Consider the following 16,052-nt stretch of genomic DNA (forward strand, 5'->3'; position numbering starts at 1 on the left):
CAGCGGGGATCCAGCCCCACTTAAGGAGCAAGGTACCTGGTTCTCCCTCTCCCTATTGCTTATGCTCTCTTGCTATCTCTCTCTCTTTCTCTCAAATAAATAAAATCTTTAAAAAGAGAAAAAGGATATCCACATATGCAAGAAAACATTTAGGATTACCCATCTTATCTCCATACCGTTCCCTCACCAGTGTAGGGTCAAAAGATGATTTTAAAAGCACAAGAAAGTCCTCAAAGATAAACAGGCAATGGAACGATGACACCATTGAAACCCGTTGGTGTGTGTGCGTGTGCGTACGCAAGATTAATTCATTGTTCCTGCCAAAGATTTATTGTATAACGAAAACAAAAAGTGCAAATTACAGCCCCTCTTCCAGAACCTACGCGATAATAGGGCGACCTTAGAGGACGAGATCCGCCTGCTTTAGTGGCGTCACTTCCGCTTCCTGCCGCTAGCGGCCATTTCTACTCCTCCCGCGCGACTTTCCGGCAGAGGCGCGCGCGCTCCCGCTCTGACGTCGCCGGCGCTCCAAGGGGTGACGGGACCGCGGAATCGCAGCTATGGTGAGTGCGGGCTCCCGGCGCCGGGGTTGGGAAGCGGGAGACTCTGGGTTCGGGTCACTCACTGGACTGCGAGGGCTTAAAACTTACGCTGTCTAGACAGTCCGGCCCGGGGTTAGACCTCCGACGACCGCGGAGTCCCAGCCTCCCGGCCCCGAGTTAGAACTTGGCGGTCGCGGGGTCCCCAACAGCCCCGCTCGAGGTTAGAACTCGGGAAGCCTCACGGTCCCAACTGCTGTGGTCGGGGGTACTTGACAACACTCTGTGCGCGTGGCCGAAAGCGTCGGGGGAATGGAGGGAGTCCTGGCCCAACGTGGGAGAGATACCAACCCACGTGGGGGAGAGTAGGAAGTGGGGTGAGAAAACTTGGCTCCTTTTTGGCGGGGGAAAGGGGGAATCGCTAAGGATAGTGTGGAAGCTAGAATTCCAATCAGTCTGCTCTACACCACTTCCCCATTTGTGTTGTTCAGGTTGGGGAGATCTAGGTCTCCGTGGGTCTGCGCCCGCCGCCAGTTACACGTGCCAGGGATTTACAGGAGGAGCCTTTGGCGCTTGGGGGCTGCGGGAAATGAGACCCCGGATTGAGAAAAGGCTTTCCTGGGGCGGTAGTCTCCCAAATCAGAGGTCCTGGTATTACCACGTGCAACTTCTCTAAGCTGTTGGTGAGCTCCACGTTTTAATCAACTCCAGTAGCTTGGTAGCTAGTTTTGTTTAGCACTTGGTAAGGAAGGAACAGCTTGCAAAGAGCTTCCACTTCCATGGTGAGGTTTAATCCTTCCAACGGAGCTTGGATCCCGTGGCCATCTTCCCTCTCGCTTTCTCCCCACTCCCTATTTTGTGAAGCTAGGACATGGCTGAGGTTAGAACTTGAAACCAACTCATCTTATGCAATTCCCTGAAAAGTTTTGATATAGAGTGGTCTCAACCTGAACTTAAAAGAAGTTTCCCTAAACTGTAAAAGGGGGATAACGATGCATGAGCATGTTTTCATGATTAAATGATATAATGCAGGGACACTTGGGTGGCTCAGTGTTTTGAGCCTTCGACTACTGATTTCTGCTCAGGTCCTGATCTCAGGATCTTGGGATAGGCAGCGTCTCTGGCTCCATAACCAGGGTAGTGTCTGCTTGGGATTCTCTCACTGCCCCTCCTCCCCGCTCGCTCATGTGCGTGCCCTCTCTCTCTCTCAAATAAGAAAACTTTTTTTAAAAAATTAAATGAGATAATGCATGTTAAACTAATTAAACTAAGCTAATCCTAATGCTTAGTAGGGTGTTAATGCGCATGCAGAGTTAATTGTTGAATCAAAACTTTGCGGGGTATTTTTGGCTCTCTGGTATACAGGGAGACCAAAGGGATCATGTTAGGGATGAAAATCAGCTAGCAGTATGATTTTATTCCTTCACTCCATTTAAATAACCCTCAGAAAAAATTAAAAGGTGAATAAATACACACTAAGGAAATTTCAGTTGCTATGTATGAGCCAACCTTTTACTGTTGATTGTAATTAAAACGATAAGGTGAGACCTCTTTGATGGTTTTGGGGGCTCCTGAATTCTTCCCTTTTTAATATTTAATATTTTGTTAAGAGTTGAGAATCCTAATTTCCAGAGAGGGGTTGTTGGAACTGTATTGGAAATACCTGATGGGGGTGCCTGAGTAGCTCATTTGGTTAAGCAGCTGCCTTCGGCTCAGTCATGATTCCAGGATCCTGGGATCAAGTCCTGCAACCAGCTCCTTGCTCTGGCAGGAAGCCTGTTTCAACCTCTGCCTGCCACTCCTTCTGCTTGTGCTTTCTCTCTGACAGATAGATCGATCAATCGATCTTAAAAAAATATGTAACAGTTTTTTGAAGTATATTTTTCAAAGTGATTTTTTTAATAATTTATTTTTTTTATAAACATATAATGTATTATTAGCCCCAGGGGTACAGGTCTGTGAATCGCCAGGTTTACACACTTCACAGCACTCACCATAGCACGTACCCTCCCCAATGTCCATAACCCCACCACCCTCTCCCTCCCCCCTCCCCCTGGCAACCCCCAGTTTGTTTTGTGAGATCGAGTCTCTTAAAAAATATGGGGGTGCCTGGGTGGCTTATTGGGTTAAAGCCTCTGCCTTGGGCTCAGGTCATGATCCCAGGGTCTTGGGATCCATCCCCGCATTGGGCTCTCTGCTCAGCAGGGAGCCTGCTTCCTCCTCTCTCTCTTTGCCTGCCTCTCTGCCTACTTGTGATCTCTGTCTGTCAAATAAATGAATAAAATCTTTTTAAAAAAATAAAATATGGAACGCATCATGAATTTGCACATCATCCTTGCGCAGGGGCCATGCTAATCTCTGTATCGTTACAATTTTAGTATATGTGCTGCTGAAGCGAGCACTTTTTGGAGTTGAATTAAAGTATTGGATCCTTTATTGTTGATGAACATTAGATTTTGATAAGTCAAAGACATGTGTTGTAATCTCTCAGGTAGCCACTAAAAGAATACAGATCTAAATAAAAGTCCAAACCAGTAAATGGAATAGTAGTGTGAAAAAATAATAAACCCAAAGGACAGAAAGAAAGAAAAAGAAACATATCAATCGAAATAGAGGGCACAAAAGAAGTATTTGAACCGAACATATCAGTACTTACGTAAATATAGAAAGAGACCAAGTGCTCCAATTAAGACACATTAAAGTAAAAGGAATAGTAAATGTTTGCCAAGTTAAAAGGTATGGTGTAGCCTCTGTAAACATCATATAGAAATGGGGTTTAAGGGGCGCCTGGGTGGCTCAGTGGGTTAAAGCCTCTGGCTTCGGCTTAGGTCGTGATCCCGGGGTCCTGCTCGGCGGGGAGCCTGCTTCCTCCTCTCTCTCTCTCTCTGCCTGCCTCTCTGCCTACTGTGATCTCTGTCTGTCAAATAAATAAATAAATCTTAAAAAAAAAAAAAAAGAAATGGGGTTTAAGGTGAAAGGCAGGGATGCCTGGGTGGCTCAGTTGGTTAAGCATCTGCCTTCGGCTCAGGTCAAGATTATGGATGGGGTTCTGGGATCAGCACCTGGGATTGGTGAGGTATCTGCTTCCCTCTCCTTCCCCTGCTGATGCTTGCTTGCTCTCTCCCTCTTCCTCTCTCTCAAGTAAATTTAAAAAAAAAAAAATTTTTTTTTAAGATTTTATTTATTTATTTGATAGACAAAAATCACAAGTAGTCAGGCAGGCAGAGAGAGAGGAGGAAGCAGGCTCCCCGCTGAGCAGAGAGGCCCATGCGGGGCTTGATCCCAGGACCCTGGGATCATGACCTGAGCTGAAGGCAGAGGCTTTAACCCACTGAGCCACCCACGTGCCTCTAAAAATTTTTTTTAAAGATTTTATTTACTTACTTGACAGAGAAAGAGGGAACACAAGCAGGGGAGTGGGAGAGGGAGAAGCAGGCTTCCCTCTGAGCAGGGAGCCCGCTGAGGACTGTACCATGACCTGAGCCAAAGGCAGACATCTAACAGCTGAGCCACCCAGGCACCCCAAGTAAATAAAATTCTTTAAAAAAAAAAAAAGGATGAAATGCATCTGTGAAGATAAAGTGGCTTAAAAAATAAAGTATGAATAAAAATAACATAATTACCGGTGCCTGGGTGGCTCAGTGGGTTCAGCCTCTGCCTTCGGCTCGGGTCATGATCTCAGGGTCCTGGGATCGAGCCCTGCATGGGGCTCTCTGCTCGCCAGGGAGCCTGTTTCCTCCTCTCTCTCTGCCTGCCTCTCTGCCTACTTGTGATCTCTCTCTGTCAAATAAATAAAATCGTTTAAAAAAATTTAAAAAAAAGTTTTTTTAAAAAATGACATAATTACAAGAAGAAATAGATAAAAATGCAGTTATATAGCATTTAAGTATATAAATGATAGATGGTAAAGCCAGAACATCAGTATGATAATAGAGGATTTGAACAACACCATCTATAAACTCGATCTAGTGGTCATAGTGAATCTAGTAAATAAAATTGTAATAGAAATTTGAAAACAACTCATCAAGAATGAGAATACCACACACCAGAGCATGTAGGAATTAGCTAAAATATTACCTGAAACTTAAAATGCTTAAGTTGGAGGGAAAGGAACTATAAAAGGTAGGAAAAGAATAAAAGGACAAAATACAAAACAAAAGCAGAAATTATTGAAAAAGCAAATAGATCTGATTGTTACTGGAAACACAGAATCAGAGATTTTCTTTGAAAAGTCCCCTCTGGTGAGGTTAATCAAGAAAATAAGCACAAGAGGTGTAAGTAAGTGATAGCAAACATGAAGGAGACATAATCTGCAGATATTAAAAAAGATATTATGAACACTTTGATACATATAAATATAGAAACTGAGATAAAGTGAATAAATGCCTGAAAAAAATATATCAAAAACCAATTTAAGTAGAAATAAAACTTAAGGAGTGCCTCAGTCCGTTAAGCATCTGCCTTCAGCTTAGGTCTTGATCCCAGGATCCTGGGATCAAGCCTCACATTGGGCTCCCTGCTCAGCATGGAAGTCTGCTTCTCCCTCTGCTACCGCCCCCTGCTTGTGCGCACTCTCTCACTTCTCTCTGTCAAATAAATAAAATCTTTTATAAATAAATAAACTCCTAAAACTGAAGAGTAAAGAAACAAAATTAAAGTTTTTTTTTCATGCAGAAAAATCCTATACCTGATTTTGAAAATAGCTTTATTGAGATAATTTATGTACTATAAAAAGTTCATCATCTGAAGTGTATATTGTTCGGTGGTTTTTCATATACTGACAGAGTTGTGCAACTATTGCTGTAAAATTTTAGAACATTTTTATCATTCCTCCCCACCAAGAAATCTTAAGTCCATTAGCTAATGGATATAAAGTTATGGATATAACTTTATATAACTTTTATATTAGCTAATGGATATAAAGATTTTATGTCAGGAATGCAACATTGGTTTAACATTAGAAAAACTCAAAAAATTAAAGGAAGAAAGCCTTTTTCATCTGCGTCAGCTCAGCACCAAAAAAATCTGATAGAACACCAATTTGTTTAACAAAGAAGAAATTCTTTAAAAATTTTTTTAATTTAAATTCAGTTATCCAACTGATAGTACATCATTAGTTTCAGAGACATTCTTAATACAGTAGGAAATAAAGGGAATTTTTTTTATTAATAAAGTGAATTTTCTTAGCCTGAAATATCTAGGAGTAAATCTAGAAGATGTTAAGCCTTCTGGGAAAATCGTAAAGCCTTATTGAAAGGTGCTGAGTTGGGGTGCCTGAGTGGCTCTAATTGTTAAGCGTCTGCCATCCGCTCAGGTTATGATCCCAGGGTCCTGGAATCGAGCCCCGAATGGAGCTCCCTGCCCTGCGGGGAGCCTGCTTCTCCCTTTCCCACTCCTCTGCTTGTTTCCTCACTCGCTGTCAAATAAATAAAATCTTTAAAAAAGAGAGAGAGAGAAGAAGAGAGGGAGGGAGGAAAGGAAAGGAAGGTACTGAGTATATATAAAGTGATTGACAGATTGTGCATCCTAAAAGTCTTACCGCAACTGGGATTATAGCAAATCTGCAAATCAGATTATCCCAGCAGATTTTTATGGGCCTTGAAAGGCTGATTCGAGAGTGTATGGAGAACACCGGACCTTCCACGTTCTCCAGCCCTCGCTCAATACCACTTCATCCTGGGACCACTGCAGTGGTTTAGGGACCGGGCCTTTTGGTGCAGTCTCGTTCTTGATGTCACTTCCGCTGACGTCATCCCTACGTCACTTCCGGCCTCCCTGCGGGTGGGTCATTTCTGTGTCCTTGCGGTATCGGGCAGGAGACCACCGAGACGGACGCGATGGTGAGTGTTCCCACCGGGCCGTCACCCACGGGGTCACCACCTAGAACTGCGGTGCCGCGTGCCGCGTGCCGCGGTCCAGCTTCCAGAACCAGGGTTAGGGCGGACCGCTGGGGCGAACCGCTTGTTGCTCGCGATGATAACGTGGAGCGCTCCTGAATTTTATATGCAAAATAGTTGTAAAAAGAATCCTAGGGGAAACAAATGAGAAATTCATGAAAATTGTTAAACTCGAGAGGTAGGGGTGAGGAGGAAGGAATGGTATAAGCAGCCCCCCAGTTCGTTCCGTACCTGGGTTATTTTGAAGCAAAGCCAATGACGTAGCATTTTATTCATAGATATTAAATATGTGTAAAATAAGTTTTCGCAACTGCAGCGCCATTATAATTCCCCTGAATTTAATAATTCCATAACAGTAAATATCTAATATTAGAGTCAAAGGCTTGATCAGATTTTTTTCTTCCCATTTGTTTCCCCCCCGCAAGACTACCTGAACATAGATATTTCGTTCTTCAAGGGGGAGTACTGATCACATGGCATCTTACGATGTTGGTGGCTGTTAATCAGTGTCTGGATCCATTGATTTATGTCTAAGTCAATTACCTGGTGAATATGTGTTGCAGGATGGTGGGATTTGATTGAATCAGTCCTTCTTTATTAGGTGAAATAATAATACAAGAGAATGTTGGCATCTATTTGTTACCCTGTGATACAGTCTGTGTAGGAAAGGTGGGAATAAATGCTTTACTGTTTACCAGTTTTCAGAACACTTTTAGCTCACTAACATAGCTTTTACTTTGAAAACATGTAGATATTTTACAGATTTGAAAAGTAAGATCTTAGTTCTTTAAGCAAGCTGAATACAAAGGAACCCAATTTGTACATCAGATTGATAACCACAGTTTAGAAAAAATGAAATAACTTGAAAATAATACTGTCTATGTGGGTGAATATATACTCTATAATATAGATGGCCCTAGTCAGATATATTCTTAGAACAAAAGGAAATTTCAACCTTGGTGAGCTTGTTAGTAGAGGTACCAACCATTTTGTTGGCACCAGCCATTTTGTATGTATTAACAGGTCAGATAAAGGAGAAAAGATGTTTCAGAAACCAGGATTCTTAGGACAGAAGAAGATTTGAATATTGAATGGGGAATGGAGAGAGAAAATTCTGTGCTACATTTGTATAAATTATATCTTCATTTTGATTCAGTAAATATGTATGACTCAAGTGGATACTGAGCCCAGAGAACCTATTTGTAATCCATTTGCTATAATATTACCAAGGAAAAGAGAGGCACATAAAAGTATATAAGCTTTAGTGTACATCATTGGACTGGGTAATTGCTAAAATTTTTTGAAGCTAATCATTGTCTCTCTCAGTTGTTAACTGAAGTGTTTTGTGACTTGTCTGGAACAACTTCTGGTCCAGTTTTAACTGATGCTTTAATGACTACCCCCCCACCCCCAATTTACATCCCATAGACTGAGGCTGATGTGAATCCGAAGGCCTACCCCCTCGCAGACGCCCACCTTACCAAGAAACTATTGGACCTTGTTCAGCAATCATGTAACTACAAGCAGCTTCGGAAAGGAGCCAATGAAGGTAAGGCAGCTGGAGAGTGCTTGAGGTAGTGATAAAAACCCTGTCTCTGGCTTAGATTTCCAGTTTGGAAAGAGGGCTGGAGACTCCTGATTGGAACCAGTGGATGGACTTAAGAGCAGCGTTTTGGCAGTAGATTCTAAAAGTTGATGGACTGAGAACGATTTTAGATCCACCAGTTGGTAACATTTTGCAGCAGTTACCTTGTGATGAGGAGGAGAGTCAGGATTTGGACATGGCCATTGTGACTTGGGAGTCTCTGGTCTCCGCAGTACTCCAGCATTAACAAAAACTGTGCCCTAGCACTGGGCCGCAGTGGCCAAACAGTGCTGTGGGTGCTGATGTTGCCTGGTAAGTTGCATGTGGTGTGAGCTTTCCAGAAATACTGCTCTTGACGAACCGGGAGGGTAAGACCCTGGATCCCTCCTTGATGGCAGAGCGTGAGAAGGCTGTGCCGCAGAGCTCGTGTGAGAGCTGTTCTTGTCTACCAGGCCAAGAGATGGTGGTGACTTAGGCAAGTGTGGTAGCCAAGGAGAGGAAAGAAGTGGTCTGTCTCAGGATGTGTGTTCACAGAACTGATGGGTTCAGCGTAGGGTTTGAGAAAGGCATGGAGGATGGCTAATTGATGCTTAAATCCCTTATCACTTCCCAGGGCCACTACAGGACACCGAATTGCTTGTGCCTAGGGATTTTTGCCCAGTTTTCTTGTACCTGTGTTTCTTTTTCTTGGAAATGGCTTTGTTACAGCTTTCGTGCCCACCCCCCCAATCATTTACTGACCTCCCGTCCTCTCCTCAGCTACCAAAACCCTCAACAGAGGCATCTCTGAGTTCATCGTGATGGCCGCAGACGCTGAGCCCCTGGAAATCATCCTGCACCTTCCGCTGCTCTGTGAGGATAAGAATGTGCCCTACGTGTTCGTGCGCTCCAAGCAGGCCCTGGGGCGGGCCTGCGGGGTGTCCAGGCCTGTCATCGCCTGTTCTGTCACCATCAAAGAAGGCTCCCAGCTGAAGCAGCAGATCCAGTCCATTCAGCAGTCCATCGAAAGGCTCTTAGTCTAAACCCGTGGCCTCTGCCCAACTCCTCACTGAGTCCTCCCCCTGGGGTTGTGTATCACACCGTCTGTGTCCGCATGTGGTTTCTCCAGCTCCCTTCTTGTTGTATTCTAGTACTAAATCTGGGGTTTGCATTTTTGTATTATTTTTGTTTTGTTTTATAGGTGGTTTTTCATATATTAATCCCTCACCTCACCCCTGGTCTCTCATTCTACTCTCTCTGCCGCCCCGTCCTCTTTGAAAAATGAACTAATGCCGAAAACGGGCGGAAACAGAGTGATGACACCATTCAAAGGCAGGGAAGAGCCAGGATAGAGATCTGGTTCCAACATTCAGGCGCTCACTTCCTGTTGTGTGTAGGGCTTGATGGATGTACATGCCATTCACTTTGTATCCCTTGTGCCTGGAGTACGGAATCATTCCATATGTGTTTGCCCTCGGGGAGTTCTGTATCATTTGGGGAGAAAGCATGTATTCCGTGAGGTTCTTAGGTGTATGTCCAAGAGTCATTTGCCAGTATACCCCTGCTGTCTGCTTTGGTCACGTGATGTTATTCCCCTTCTTCCCCAACTCCCAGCCATGCCCCGGAGGGTGGCGGGGCAGCAGCATACCAAAGAGATGTGCTGCAGAGTTCCAGAGGCTGCCTGGGCCAGGTAGACATGAGGCAGCTGACCTGGGTCTGGAAGGAGTCCAGAGGGGCTAGAAAAAAGAGGGTCAGCTGATGCTGGAATGAAAAAGTCTGGGCAAGTCACAGAGACCTGACTGGAAGCTACAGCAGAGACGTTGGAATCAAGGAAGCATCCTCTCTGGTGAATGGAGAGGTCTGCAGTGTTCACTTGGTACCAGCTCTGAGAGCCCTGACTCCAGTTTCCTGCCATGCCGTAGGTCGGATGTATGTATTCTTTACCGCTTCAGAAGGACAGTGCTAGCGTGTCATTCTTGTGAGCATCCTAATAAAGAAATATATTCATATTCCAATTTAAAGATAAGTGTGAGTCTTGGTATGTATTTAGCTAATGCCTGAACAAAGGACTGCTTAGCATGATCAGGATGGTCACAGCTTCATAAACTTTGTAACAAGAAGGTGTGGAGAAGCCAGCACCTCGGTTGATCTCTAGTCGCTGCACGAGTCTCGTACAGACTCGGTCACCGAGGGGCTGCTCTCGGGCTACGGAGGGTTTCTCGGCCACGGCACCGCTGCCATTCTGGAGCTGGAGAACTCTTCACGATAAGGGGCTGCCCTGTCTGCTGAACTTTCAGCAGCATCTCTGGCCTTTACCCACCAGCAGTCGGGACCAGGCTCCCACCTCCAAGACAGTGCCAGATGTCCCCTGGTGGCAAAGTCCCCCTAGTTGAGAATGTTGCAGAATGAGGGCTCCTAGTAGCCTTTGGCATATGTTAGATGGGGGGAGGGGAAGGTGATGATCGAAGCCCCTGCCACCTCACCTGCCTCTTCTACCCGTTCTCTTAGGGTCAGCACTGTGAGGTCCATGTCCCTCAGCAAGAGTTTTTTTTCCTGAAGTGTAGATAACGATACCATAATGGTGGGATGCGGGGGTATAGCTCAGGGGTAGAGCATTTGACTGCATAATGGTGGGATGAGTGAGGATTTTATTTAGTGTCTTTTCGACCAGCTTGGGCGCATTTGCAGGAAACCTGGAAATCACCCCATCCTGTGAAGGCCTGTTCTGTGCCCACTAGGCTACTTCTTTCTCCCAGTTCACTCCAGTGTTGACATACCCCATCCCATCCCAAGCAGTTTTGTATTTGTGGATGGTGGAGTCCGAGATGCTTACTGTCTTTTGTGGTGCCCATACATTTATAACTATACTTTAAAAGACAGAAGTAATTTGGGGGATGCAAAAAAATCAGGAAGTCTGGATCTCCACCTAGGTGGAAACATCCATCTCCACTAGAGCCCTAAGGAGTGGGGTGGGGCAGAACTCCTAGGACCTTCCCCCCTAGCGCCCAGTTGACCCTGGAGTGTTAGCCCAGTTGCCACAGCCACAGTGGAAGTCTTCGAAGGGCAGGATGTTCATCTGCGATCCTGCGGAAAAAACTGGTTCTTTTCCCCTACTCCTAGTGGTCTCCGCTGCCTGTCCTGTGTTTGCCACTTTGCCATGTTCTGTCTTCACTCAGTGTTTCACATTGGTTTCTCCAACATTCCCAACCTACTTTCTTCTTGTATTTGATGTTCCTTTACTGCACTGGTGGCTTTCTCCTCATGCCAGTCTTGATTCAAGTTATCCCTTACGGAGGGCCTGAGGTATAAACTACCTTATTGCTCTTTCCCCCAGCACTGCGACATTTGATTTTTAACTTGTCCTTAACTAGTATCAGGGCTTTGTTTTCTGATTATTACCCTCGTGAGAGAGCGGGAACTTGTGTGAGGCCCTAGCACCCGTGGTGGTGCCCTAACATAGATGCTCCAAAAGTGGAGAATGAGTAATTCCTAAAGCCAGACATTGCAAGCAAAGACATCTAGTAATTTCCATCCAGCCATCTATGAAGTTGGTTGCAAAATTTTGCATATAAACATTCTGGAGAGAATCCAGTGGCTTTCATCGGGTCCGAAAGGGTCTTCTGACCCCCAAACGAACACTGGTTAGTAACTCCTGTTTTAGCCTAAGTTTCCCGAGAGGACCCATGATTGAGGAATGTTTTTTACATTTGCAATAATGATCTTGCTAAAGGTCATTTGTAGCATATTAGTACTAAATAATAAATTTCCATTATTTTTAGTCCCAAACTGATGAGGAAGGAAGGGGAGCTTGTTCTAGACACTTAGTATCCCTGAGTCCCTCTCAGTGTCAGTTAAGCTACATTTTGAAAAATCAGGTATGCGCCTCTGACTTAGCAGATCTATCTGTTTATGGTGGGGGTTGGATGGGTGGGTATAACTGCCTGTCCTCTTCCAAAGGAAGAAAAAGAGAGTAGCCAGTCAATGTTTTCCATGATATCCTATGGCAGCCAGCCTCTAAGATGGGCCCCAGTGATCCTCACCTCCTGGAATTCATTCCCCTGTGAATGGTGGGCGCTCAGCCCACACCAACTCAGAGTTGGACCGCATGACCAACATGGCAGAATGATGTGACTTCCAAGGTTCCAGAAGACATTACAGCTTCTGCCTTCATGTCTTTGGATCCCTGGCTATGAGGGAAGTCCTAGTCGTGTTACAAAGTCCTGTAAGCAACCTGTGAAGAGGTCCAAAGGCTTCTAGTCAACAGCTAGCATTAATTGCCAGCCATGGCAATGACCCTGTCTCATCTGTACTCACAGGATCTTAGTTTACAGAGGTGAGTACAAATTAAAGAGGAGAAGAGGTTGATGCCATTGGAAGAATTTACCACTTAAATTTCCCAAGAGAAGGGGGCATGCCACACCACACAGAGCCACAGGGGAAGCACCCAGGATTTGGTCCGGTGGTAGAAGCAAGAGCAAGGGGAAAGCTGAGGCCAGGCTTTATTTGGGTTTCTGTGGCAAAGGCAAGGCAGGGCAGAGTAAAACAGCTTAGGATTTGCCAGTCTGAACAATGCCGGTGGGCTTTGGGCTCTAAGAGGTTTTGAGTTGCCTAGGAGCTGGCTCTGGGATGATTTAGGGCAGGGACAATGTTGGTAAGGTGTCTGGCTTGCATGAGAGGCATGCTGGTAAATACATCATTTACTGCATTCACAAACTAGCTAGCTTTGGGAGGGGCAGTCTCTCCCCCAGCCTAAAAGCACCCTCCCTTCCCAGATGTCAAAACAAGATACAGACAATTTAAAAGATTAATCAGCCGTCTTGTAAGTGGATCCTCCAGCCTGTCAAGCTTTCAGAGGACTGTAGGCCTGACCGACATCTTGAATGCAACCTCATGATTGACTTCAAGCCAGCCTATCCGCTCCCCAGATGCCTCACACACAGAAATACTAAGAAACAGTAAGTATTCCTTGTTTTTAAGCCAAGTTTTGGGCTGATCTGTTACACAGCAACAAACAACTAAAGTTGTGGGGGTTGGTGACTGAGGGGGTGAGGCTGTCCGGTCAACAAAGCGATAAACAGGACTATGGCAAAACTGCAGGGTCATGCGAACACCAGAGGTGCTGGCAGGGCCCACAAGGGAAATGTTCCCGGCTGCTTCGGAGTGGCCAGAAGTAAATCCTACGTGGGACTGGCTTTCACAGGTGATGCCAGTTACAATAAGAATTATTCCACATTCAGGGACACTTTGCACTAAAACTAGAAAGGCTGGATAGTCTTCTTGAGTGTAGCCGGGGTATGTTCCCGCCCCCTGCATGGAGCTGAGGTTGGAATTTCTGGATGAGGGGAGAGGAAGTGGATGACTAATCTCTCCCCAGAGTTTGTGGTCCTGCCTTTTCTTCTGATATTTTAATAAGACATTAAAACAAGACACCAGAAGATGTTCCCTCTGCATCTGGCCTTGAAGTATAAATGCACATGCGCATACCTTCGTTTGCTGTAGCTTTGGCCAGAGGTATTCATGCTCTCCAGCTGCTGCCCACTTCTGCTCCATCACCTGCCCAGGCTGCTGGCCAGTCCACCAAGACGTGGTGACCCCACCCTTCCCGCCAGGACGCGCGTGCACAGCCATATCGCCACTGGGCTCTCCACGACCCGCCCAACACCGGCACGTCACCACCCCCTGGTGGACTGGAGCGTGTTTGCAGCCAGAGGGGTTAGACGGCTCTGAACTAGTACCTATTAAGCAGCGTGTTACATGGTTTCTATTTTCACCATTCCGCGGTATCATTCTTATAATAAATATGAGGAAACTGCGGCTGGAAAATGCCAGAGAAATTGCTCACGCTCACTTGTATGTATGTGAGGGAGCCAAGATGCACATTTACTAAATCTGATTTAGGAGCTTACAAAAGCCCCACCAAATTACGCTTGGGTTGTATTTCTTTTCTCCTGGAGGATCAACAGCAGGGAAGGCAAGGTGGTCAATTCACTCAGAGAGATCATACCTCTGCTGTGTATCACAGACCTCAGACGGTTATTTTTCTAACATCACACTACCTTGAGCTCTTTCCTTCTCAACACTTTGAAAACAGAACTGAGGGAAAGGAACCTGGACTTGAGCCAGGTTCCCCAGGAGTGCATAGAAAAGCCTGGATTTCACTCTAGGGCTCCTCCTCACTAGCTAGGAAATCCAGGGTTTAAAACAAAGGCTCAGCAATCGTATTCATTCTTACTCTCCTACTTGTGACTGGCCTAGATTCCTATCTATCTTTGTAGTATTAGTAACATCCTCTAGAACTTAGGGTTTCCAGGCATGCTGCATTTAAGAGGGATGGTCTAATTTCTCAACAAGAACGAGCACTGACTATATTAAATGACTTTGCATCATCTTGCTGTGTCTTCAAAAGCACCTCTTCTAACTGGAGAATTAAGTTCTCTCTCCCGCAGAGAGAAAGGCAAATAAGAACATAACATCTGCTTTCCAAGTAAAAACAAAACAAAACAAAAAAACCTTATAAGCCTCAGAGACCAAAGCATCTAAAACCAAAAACTCTCTTACAAGAGTAATTTGACCCCTCCTATGTCTCATGAGATGCTCACTCTGGTCCTAAAAGACACAGGACCTACGAACTCTGACTCTCAAGCCATCCTTGGAGGATACAAACCCTTCCAGATGCTTTCCTTCCTTCTCGCAGGCTAATTCTTCAAAAGCAGTAGAGCAGAAAGAGCAGGAAAGGGACAGGGAGGATAGAAGAGGGATGGCATGTGGGGGGCACAGGGGACACAAAGAGAAAGACACTCTACCCTGCTCCTTCCTAGGAACTCTCCTCATCTTACTACAGCTCCCCTGAAAAACAGAAATAACTCACTTCACGTATGCTGGTACCCAAATCCTAGGGCAACAGAAAATGTACATATAGGGGCACCTGGCTGGCTCAGTGGGTTAAAGCCTCTGCCTTCAGCTCGGGTCATGATCCCAGGGCCCTGGGATCAAGCCCCACATTGGGCTCTCTGCTCAGCAGGGAGCTGCCGCCTCCTCTCTCTCTCTGCCTGTCTCTCCACCTACTTGTGATCTCTGTCAAATAAATAAATAAAATCTTAAAAAAAAAAAAAAAAGTACATATCTTCATATACCTGAATGTCACATTAACATCTTAAAGCAGCATGAAGGGGGCTATTTACTGATGAAGCAAGTGGTACCAGAATTAGAAATGTTACATACTTACTGCTTCCAGAAATCTGATCTTTAGATCTATATTAAGACGCAATGAAAGGGAAAACAGGTGGGAAGCCAGAGCGTGGATGAATATTGCTAGGGCTTGTCATCCCTCAAGTATATCAACCTGCCCTTAATTGTCACACTGTCCCCAGTCTTCACTGATATTTGCTTCCATTATGATGATGATATGTTCCTAATGCGAGAGAACATTAAGCTAACAAGCCAAAGGCAAGTGATCTTTGGATGTGAGGCAGACACATGCTTCTGCATCACACTGAAGAACAGTATATAGTACAAAGTTAAGGCTCTTTATTCAGACAATAAAGCAAAGCAAAGTGAGAAGGCTATGCTGTTTCCATGACAACGGAACATCTCATAAATGTAAAGTCCTTGGCTTATAACAGGCCCACTCTTCCTGGCTCAGGAGAAACAGGTTTCAACTCGATGAGAACAAAACCAGGCAGCGTGGCTAGAGTGCAGAAGGAGGGGGCTGGCTGGCTGGCTGGTCAGTTCTGGAAGCGCTTAGTAAGTGCGTCCAGCAGCTCCTGCTTCTTTAATCCGACCCTCAACCCATACACCCTGCAGGCTTCCTTCAGCACGGGCACAGTGAGCTTACCCAGCGTGCCCTTGTTCACGTGGGCCTTCAGATCCTCTTCAGATAACTGCACCTTGGGCCTTTTGCTTCCAGAACCTTCACCATCTGGGGGAAAAGGTCAGGAGGGAGTGACTGTTAATGCCACCAGCAGCATCCCAGCTACACTGCACAGGGACCCTCGTATGACCTGGGCTGCAGTTAACCATTTTCCATAAGGCTGTGATGTCCACCTAGAACAC

At 45.4% G+C, this 16,052-nt stretch overlaps 2 protein-coding genes and 1 non-coding gene across 7 annotated transcripts in view; 1 reads left to right on the forward strand and 2 right to left on the reverse strand.

Moving 5' to 3' along the window:
* Positions 1-463: 463 nt before the first annotated feature.
* On the forward strand, positions 464-10,021 carry SNU13 (small nuclear ribonucleoprotein 13). 2 transcript variants are annotated; one of them, XM_044227397.1, is made up of 3 exons: positions 464-563; positions 7,865-7,985; positions 8,781-10,021. In XM_044227397.1, the coding sequence occupies exons 1-3, from the start codon at positions 561-563 to the stop codon at positions 9,041-9,043; spliced, it is 387 nt and encodes a 128-aa protein (XP_044083332.1). In that variant the 5' UTR covers positions 464-560; the 3' UTR covers positions 9,044-10,021. The 2 variants fall into 2 exon arrangements, with proteins under 2 accessions (XP_044083332.1, XP_044083333.1); XM_044227398.1 differs by lacking the exon at positions 464-563 and adding an exon at positions 6,273-6,379.
* On the reverse strand, positions 2,838-2,941 carry LOC122892785. The gene has a single exon (XR_006381472.1). It is a non-coding gene; the product is annotated as a U6 spliceosomal RNA (small nuclear RNA).
* XRCC6 (X-ray repair cross complementing 6) overlaps positions 6,457-16,052 on the reverse strand; it is a 59,998-nt gene continuing 50,402 nt past the window's right edge. For 3 of the 4 annotated variants that reach the window (XM_044227393.1, XM_044227392.1, XM_044227395.1), the window contains one exon: positions 15,506-15,918. In XM_044227393.1, the coding sequence (XP_044083328.1) occupies positions 15,725-15,918 (194 nt within the window). In that variant the 3' untranslated portion in view covers positions 15,506-15,724. Of the gene's footprint in view, positions 6,568-15,505; positions 15,919-16,052 lie in introns of those variants that run through there. The other variant, XM_044227394.1, reaches the window with a different exon arrangement.

The sequence above is a fragment of the Neovison vison genome, chromosome 12 (genome assembly GCF_020171115.1).
Source record: "Neovison vison isolate M4711 chromosome 12, ASM_NN_V1, whole genome shotgun sequence".
NCBI classification, from domain to species: Eukaryota; Metazoa; Chordata; class Mammalia; order Carnivora; family Mustelidae; genus Neogale; species Neogale vison.